General features: G+C 28.1%; 3 protein-coding genes across 5 annotated transcripts; 2 read left to right on the plus strand and 1 right to left on the minus strand.

Annotated features, from left to right (window-relative positions):
- Positions 1-583: 583 nt before the first annotated feature.
- On the plus strand, positions 584-6,350 carry LOC107067925 (NHL repeat-containing protein 2). Of its 2 annotated transcripts, none has more exons than XM_015323864.2 (9): positions 584-905; positions 2,134-2,300; positions 2,911-3,070; positions 3,154-3,569; positions 3,816-4,045; positions 4,158-4,383; positions 4,470-4,664; positions 5,219-5,332; positions 5,404-6,350. In XM_015323864.2, exons 1-9 carry the CDS (start codon positions 722-724, stop codon positions 5,806-5,808), a joined length of 2,097 nt encoding a protein of 698 aa, XP_015179350.2. In that variant the 5' UTR covers positions 584-721; the 3' UTR covers positions 5,809-6,350. The 2 variants fall into 2 exon arrangements, with proteins under 2 accessions (XP_015179350.2, XP_015179351.2); XM_015323865.2 differs by lacking the exon at positions 584-905 and adding an exon at positions 1,718-1,858.
- On the plus strand, positions 765-2,037 carry LOC149031579 (DNA repair protein SWI5 homolog). Of its 2 annotated transcripts, none has more exons than XM_089175536.1 (2): positions 765-905; positions 1,459-2,037. In XM_089175536.1, the coding sequence occupies exon 2, from the start codon at positions 1,493-1,495 to the stop codon at positions 1,904-1,906; it is 414 nt and encodes a 137-aa protein (XP_089031662.1). In that variant the 5' UTR covers positions 765-905; positions 1,459-1,492; the 3' UTR covers positions 1,907-2,037. The 2 variants fall into 2 exon arrangements, with proteins under 2 accessions (XP_089031662.1, XP_089031663.1); XM_089175537.1 differs by having other exon boundaries at positions 766-905; positions 1,519-2,037.
- LOC107067931 (tubulin alpha-1 chain) lies at positions 6,271-8,684 on the minus strand. Its single transcript, XM_015323876.2, has 4 exons — positions 8,546-8,684; positions 7,937-8,159; positions 6,969-7,798; positions 6,271-6,658 (listed from the first exon to the last, which is right to left on the minus strand). Exons 1-4 carry the CDS (start codon positions 8,546-8,548, stop codon positions 6,362-6,364), a joined length of 1,353 nt encoding a protein of 450 aa, XP_015179362.1. The 5' UTR covers positions 8,549-8,684; the 3' UTR covers positions 6,271-6,361.
- Between the last annotated feature and the right edge of the window lie 9 nt (positions 8,685-8,693).

Raw genomic sequence — 8,693 nt, forward strand, 5'->3', positions numbered from 1 at the left:
TTCGTTAGCCAATGAGCGAACGTGAATACAGCGATCGATGAAGGCCCACCTTGGTTAAGGTATATCTGACATCAGTGAAGCCAGACCGCCGAACATTTTTACCCCTTCCCTCGAGCCCAGCAAGCCTCGCACAACGAAATGTTACGTGTCGGTGTGTCGGGAAACCGAAAGAAGCCGAGGGAAGCCGAGGTTAGCTGCGCGACAGAGGAGAAATAATACCCGTACCACGCGCCGTGGAGAAATACATGGACACAATACACATTGTTGTGTAAAACAAAATATTATATATAATAATATAATATAATATTATAATATTAATATATAATTAATATATATATATATATTAATAATATTATATAATAATATAATATTATATTATTATATTATTATTATTTCTCCTCTGTTGTGCAGCTAACCTCGGCTTCCCTCGGCTTCTTTCGGTTTCCTGACACACCGACACGTAACATTTCGTTATGTGCGAGGCGTGCTGGGCTCGAGGGAAGGGGTAAAAATGTTCCGTGATCTGGCTTCACTGTCTGACATGCGCATTAATAGTGGAACTACTTTGTTGTATTCATACGCCTACATTGCTTCTCTACAAATATGTCAACGTATATGTGTGATTGGAGCATATTTTTTTTTTTTAGTTAAACTAATTCGACGTTTGGAGAAGTTCTTTTGTTTTATTTTTTTTTCTTTCATTCGTTAGTCATCATCGTTCATGTGCGGACAAGTGAATAAAAAAATGAGTGTTTCGGATACAGTGAGAATATTAACAGATGCTTGCGAACAATTTCGACACGATTTTCAAACGATTACCGATCAAACGGAAAAACAAAAACTAGTTCTACGCCATATAAAAACATTTGCTAATACTGAAGCTTGTGTAAAGGACTTCCAAAAAGGTTATCTCATTTTTTATACAAATTTTTTCTATTGTTGTTATATTTGAAATAGTTATTTGATATTGGTATATTATAATATATCAAGGTGTGACATTAAAATAAAAGGTTTTTGTTATTATATTTTCTTCCATTAACATATTTACTAACGTATTTACATACTAACATTATAATAACGTAAATCTTTGGTGCTGTAACACCTATAAAATGATAAATATTTTTAAAGTAATCAATATTATTCAAAAATTATATTTTTTATTATTTAAACTTTTTATAATCTAATTGGAAAATAATAATAATTCGTAAATAACCTTGAAGTTGAATATATGTATATTGTAAATATATCTTATTAACATTATTTCAATTATGTTATCATTGTTTAAACTTTTTATAATTAAATATGAAAAACGTAAATAAAGGTTATAAAAATGATTTGTAAATAACTGTAGAGTAGAATTTAATACATTAATATGCTATTTTTATGTTTAAAAAAAAAAACTATTTAAACAGTACCAATAACCTCATAATTATTTTTCTTTTATTCAATATTATATAGAAATTGAGATTGAGTGTATATATCATAAACACGCATGGCCTTTTATCGATTGAATCATAGGTCTGAACACATTGATTGTTCTCTCACAATGTCTTCCTCGTTCATCGATGACACTTTGGATGGATATAAGAAAAATGATGAGAAGGACGAATCGATGATAGTGACAAAGAATAAGCAGCTGGAATTAAAGAAAATTCCTTTAGAAGATGAAAAGAAACAACAGTTCTTCAAACTTCTTCAACTCGAGAAGAAATTGGATGCAGAGTATAACAACTTGAAATCTTCGAGAGATAAATATCCTACTATGAAACAAACTACGAACCTTTTGCACGAATACAATGATATTAAGGATGCAACTCAAGTTGTATTTGGTGCCGTTGCTGAAATTAATAATATCACAGTAACAAGTTTACATAATGATTATGGTTTACCTACTAACGATAGCTGAAAGTTTTGTTGATCCAACGATTAACTTTATCTTAAAATAATGTTAATAACTGTGTTTATTGTGTTAAAATGCACTACTGTGATATATATATATATATATTTTGTATAATAAAAGTCTTATTTAATCATGGATATTATTTGAAAACAAATCTATCTATTATTAATTTTAAATGTGGTCACATATGATATTATGTGTACACATAGTGAAGTAATTTCTTTAAATGTTAGGCTTGGAATGGTTCAATGTCTCCGAGAATCTCTCTATGAAGAAACATCTCCATGGCAAAATAGTTATATTAGACTTTTTTACTTATTGCTGTATCAACTGTATGCATATTCTACCTGATTTGGAAGCATTAGAAAAAGAGTTCTCTATAGAGCGTGGTTTAGTTGTGGTTAGTAAATATTTACAAATATTAAATAAAAACCACTCGCATGGATCAAAGCGATTAACTCTACTTTTAGAATTTATTTCAATTTTATTATTTTATAAATTTCTTTAATAAGACTTAATATTACTAAATGAAAACAATTTTATGATTGTACAATAGTAAATGATATGATAAAGTGTATAACTTATTAATTTTCTTTACTTTTTATTTTCTAGAGTTAATCGATTTGGAGTATATCTTAAATATTAAAGTTTCAAAGTTACTTATTTACATGTTATTTTTTTACAATAGAAAATAATAACACTAAACATACAAACAGTTTTTTTCTTTTTGCATATCTTTTATATTACAACGATTCGAATGATAAATAACATTAAATGCAGATAATAGAAAATTTAATAATAATACAATACAACGTTGAATAATTAATAGAAAATTATTATTTATAATTGTTATGAAGGTAATAAATAACATTGAGAGCAAAATTTTCATTCAAAATTTAAAATTGGACATTTAATTAGTATGGTACGTTTAGTGTTAATAATATAGTTTCAATATTATAAATTATACAGTTTATAAGAACATGAAAATATGTTTAGTATTGTTCCTTTAGATTGGTGTTCATAGTGCAAAATTTTCTAATGAGCGTGATTCGACAAAAATAAGGTCAGCCGTGCAAAGGTATAACATAATGCATCCCGTTGTTAATGATTCAACACTTTCAATGTGGGAAGCTATCGGAGTGATGTGCTGGCCAACGATGATAATGTTAGGTATGCATAAATATTTCATAATATTTTGAAATATGTCAAAATTTGTTATATGTGTAATATATTTAAATTAATGTGAATTTCAGGTCCAAGAGGACAACCATTAATGGTTACATTAGGAGAAGGTCATAGAGAAGAATTATTTTTATATACAAAAGTGGCACTTGATTATTTTACATCAATAAACGAAATATCTGATCATACTCTTCCTATAGCACCAGCTATACATTTATTACCAGCTTCAACTGATATTTTACGATTTCCTGGCAAAGTAGAAATGTATTCTTCTGAAACGGGAGAAAAATTAATTGTATCGGATACTGGCAACAATAGAATTTTAATAGCAGATATTAATGGAAATATAGAACACGTTATAGGTAGATACGAGGCAGGTTTTAAAGATGGTAGTTTTAACGAAGCCAAGTTTAATGCACCACAAGGTACTTGTGTACTCAATGAAATGATATATGTTGCTGATAATGAAAATCATGCTATTCGAAGGGTAATTTTAATATGAATTTTTAAACAATTTCTGTTAACATGTTAAACGCGTTACACCGATATCTATAAATTGGTTTTAAACTTTCCATTTAGATTGTATCAATTACCAATGATTGATATTCTTCTATATTTCTTCGGATAATTGATTAGAAATAAAAAGCTAAGCAAAAGATACTTGGCGTTTAACGTGTTTAACTTGTTGTGCAATTTTATACATTTATTATGATATGTTATATATTTATTTTAGATTGATCTGAAAAAGCAAACAGTAACTACTGTAGCAGGTACAGGAAAACAAGGTCATGATTATATAGGAGGAAAATTTGGTACAGATCAAGCAATTTCTTCTCCTTGGGACGTGGCAATATATTATCATAATAGTGATAAAGTTACTGTACCAATTTTATTGATTGCAATAGCAGGCACACATCAAATTTGGGCACTCTTTTTAGAAGATACTGTTTGGTGGAAAAATAAGTAAAATAAGTTTAATATTTTACTTTACAGAATAATATATTGATTTGATTTAATTATCTTTTCTTTTTTATATTAGATCTTATTATTTATTTGTTATCGTATTATTTAACAGATTGTATAAAGCTGGTGTGTGTGCAGCTATTGTTGGAAATGGTCGAGAAGGGAATCGTAATAATTCGTATCCACATGCAGCAACATTGGCTCAACCATCTGGGATAACAATTGCTCAAGAATATAATACTGTATATTTTGCTGATAGTGAAAGTAGCAGTATCAGAGAGGTTCATTTAAAAGATGGAAAAGTTTCCACATTGTGTGGTGCTGATAAAAATCCACAGGTTAAATATATAACATCAAATATAATGACAATGTTAAATTTTTATTAATATATAATTCTTAATAACAATCGTATGAATTATTTTAGAATTTACATGACTTTGGAGATGTGGATGGTACTCGTCATACTGCAAAACTTCAACATCCTTTAGGAATAATATGGAATTCTAGTCAACAAGAAACTTATATAGCAGATACTTACAATCACAAAATTAAAAAAGTTGATCCCACAGGAAATTGTAAAACACTATATGGTGCTGGAAAACCAGATAAATCATTCATTGTAAGAGATAATTAATTAACACATTCTTGACCGTTGACGTGATTCACGTCATTTTACATTTTAAAAATTTAATTTAAAAATCTATATATATATATATATATAAAATTAATATTTACATATTTATATAAATTTCATATATTAAATTTATATTTAATTATTTAAATATAATATTTAAATATTATATACTATAATATAATTAAATATTATATATTATATATTATTGTATTACTTTAATATATATATAATATTATATATATTTTATTATTTAAATATAAATTTAAATTATTATTATTATTATTATTATTATTATTATATATATATATATATAAAATTTAAATATAAATTTAAATAATTCAAACTTATGTTTATATATTTATATGTATATATAAATATATAGAATATATGTAAAAATTATAGTTTTTTCAAAATTTTATTATTTTTGCCGGTACTTAGTATAAGAATTGGAAAAAATATGTCGGTCGCGAATGTGTTAAAGTATTATTATATAATTTGTTTCTACAGAAACATATTTAATTGAAAATATGATTTTATAGTTTGACGAACCAAGTGGACTTGCGATTAATAATAAAGCTGATACTTTATACGTAGCAGATACAAATAATCATTCTATTAAAAAAATTAATTTAAAAAGTAATACTATTTCGACCGTGAGTATAAAATATATTCGTTAATGAACTAATCAATTTATTCATAATTTAATGTTTATTCATATTTTTAGATTTCCTTTATTCTTCCAACCAAAGATAATGATAAGGATAACTTTGATGAAGTGTATACTTTTGATACGATTATTGATACAAATGGAGGTGAACTTACAATAACATTTGACTTTATATTTGAAGATGGTTTGAAACTGAATTCTGAAGCACCTCAGAAATGGTCATTGTCATTACCAAATGATACTTGGATAGCCAAATGTTTACATGGCTCGTTTACAATACCAACGTCAATTAAAATTCCTAAGGGTTCTGAAAATAACGATATACGCTTAATCTTAGATATAATAACTTGCAATGTTAACGAATGTATACCAAAAAAAATATTGGCAGTATTTAAAGTGCAGCAAAAAGTTGACGGACCTCGGACTGTAGCTGAACATCAAAAAATTGTAATAAAAAAATAACAGAAATGATCAAATTAGTTAAAATTTGAAGAAAATTGTACTATTTATAAATGCAGAGGTGTCTGAGATTTTTTGTACACACGTATATGTCACAGTGTATTCTATTCTCGAGAATAAGACAAAAATGTCTTATAAACATAAATCATTGGAAACTTTATTAAAAAGTTATAACAAATTGTACAAATATTTAAATGTATTGATCAAAATGTTGCCCGCTTATGCGAATACAAGTTAGACACTGTTGCAGTGTGCTGTTTACGACATGACAAGTTTCGAATGACTTATGTTTATGAAACATTTTTGGTTTTATTTTTGAACGTAGAATGTAGTCACGTGTGTACGAATAAACCTCAAACACTCTGTATACTAATGTTATTACTAAAAAAAAATATCGCATAGATACGCATGCCAAATCTGATTAAATTGAACTAATTTTGCAGTGCTTTAAAAATACGACTAAAATAATATTAATCAAAGAGAAACGTTATTTAATTTAATACAGAAATTCTTAAATACATTAAATGATAATTCATTTTTATAAACTAATGACAAATTAATATTCCTCTCCTCCTTCGCCTTCACCCTCAACCGAATCCAAGCCAACTTCTTCGTAATCTTTTTCTAATGCCGCTAGATCTTCACGTGCTTCTGAAAATTCTCCTTCTTCCATACCCTCTCCTACGTACCAATGTACAAATGCACGTTTTGAGTACATAACGTCAAATTTGTGATTAAGTCTGCTCCATGCCTCAGCTATTGCAGTTGTATTAGCCAACATACAAATTGCGCGTTGTACTTTGGCGAGATCCCCACCTGGTACAACTGTAGGTGGTTGATAATTAATACCAACCTGAAAATGATTAAATACTATTATTATATAAACACTTAACTGTGATACAAATCAAATCAAAATAATTATTAATGTTATTCTTTTAATACACTAAATAAATATATATATATAAATATATATATTTATATATAGTAGTATAGTGTTAGTAATATATATAACATTAATTCTAATAATACTATATAATAGTTTATATAGTAATATTAAATATTATATATATTATAATAACCAAGTAAAAAAAAAAAAGAAAATATGAATTTTTACAATAGCTCAAATTGGTATGAATTAAATGGTCAATGTAATATAAGTGTACCTTAAATCCAGTTGGACACCAATCAACGAATTGTATAGTACGTTTGGTTTTGATAGTTGCAATAGAAGCATTGACATCTTTTGGTACAACATCACCTCTGTACAACATACAACAAGCCATATATTTCCCATGACGTGGATCGCATTTAACCATTTGATTGGCTGGTTCAAAGCAAGCATTAGTCAATTCTGCTACAGTTAATTGTTCATGATATGCTTTTTCCGCTGAAATGACTGGTGCGTAGGTAGCAAGTGGAAAATGTATTCTCGGATAAGGTACCAAATTAGTTTGAAATTCGGTAAGATCAACGTTGAGTGCGCCATCGAAACGCAAAGATGCAGTAATGGATGAAACAATTTGACCAATTAAACGATTTAAATTCGTATATGTTGGTCTTTCAATATCCAAATTACGACGACAAATATCATAAATGGCTTCGTTGTCAACCATAAATGCAGCATCAGAATGTTCAAGAGTGGTATGAGTAGTAAGCAAAGAATTATACGGTTCAACTATTGCAGTACATATCTGGGGCGATGGATAGATGGCAAATTCAAGTTTAGATTTTTTCCCATAATCGACGGATAATCGTTCCATTAATAGGCTAGTAAATCCAGATCCTGTCCCACCACCAAATGCATGGAAAATAAGAAATCCTTGGAGTCCTGTACATTGATCGGCTAATTTGCGTAAACGATCCAATACTAAATCCACGATTTCTTTGCCAACGGTATAATGGCCCCTAGCATAATTATTCGCAGCATCCTCTTTTCCTGTTATCAGTTGTTCCGGATGAAAGAGTTGCCTGTAAGTTCCGGTACGTACCTCGTCTAATGTAAAAAGAGATAAAAACAAAACAAAATATATATATATATATATATACATACTCGTTTAGAATTAATCTTATATATATGTATCTATATAAGTAATCATGAAAAAAAATCAATGGGAGATTATAATGATCATACCTACTACAGTAGGTTCTAGATCCATAAAAACAGCTCTTGGAACGTGTTTTCCTGCACCTGTCTCACTAAAAAATGTATTGAAACTATCGTCCCCACCTCCGACTGTTTTATCTGAGGGCATTTGCCCGTCTGGTTGAATACCATGTTCCAAACAGTATAATTCCCAACAGGCATTACCGATCTGAACTCCACCTTGTCCAACGTGCACCGATAAACACTCGCGCTATCACCATTAATTTTACAATATTTTCATTTAATCAGTAAACACAGTTTTAATTAAGAAATAGAAAAATTAACGAAAATCATTGATTAACATTAGATATAGTATTGGCCATTTTAATTCAAAATTTATATTTCATGTAGCATTTGAATTCTGTAAATAATTAAGCGTTTTGTTATTGAAAAATATCTATTAAAATTATTATTGTTAAGCATTTTTTGTTATTTTTTAAGAATAAATAAAGACTGGAAGCCTCAAAAAGCATTTTTTGGTTTTTTTTTGTATACACCAGTCATTTGGACTAGTGTGATAGAAAATGGTGGTATATCTAGTGTTAATAAATTAAGTGAAATGACTTTTTGATCAATTTTTCTTTATGATTGACTTACCATTATTATACGTGTCTAGTTAGATCGTAATAAATGTTATTCAATTATGATGAAAATCAAATTTGTATTTTACAGTTTTATTATTTTGCCGTTATCCGTTTTATATCCGTTTCTTCTTCGTCAAGATTTTTGTTTAATATGACGCGAA

Source organism: Polistes dominula, unplaced genomic scaffold (assembly GCF_049000335.1).
Source record: "Polistes dominula isolate Pdom_NZ unplaced genomic scaffold, Pdom_raw_medaka contig_17, whole genome shotgun sequence".
Lineage (NCBI taxonomy): Eukaryota > Metazoa > Arthropoda > Insecta > Hymenoptera > Vespidae > Polistes > Polistes dominula.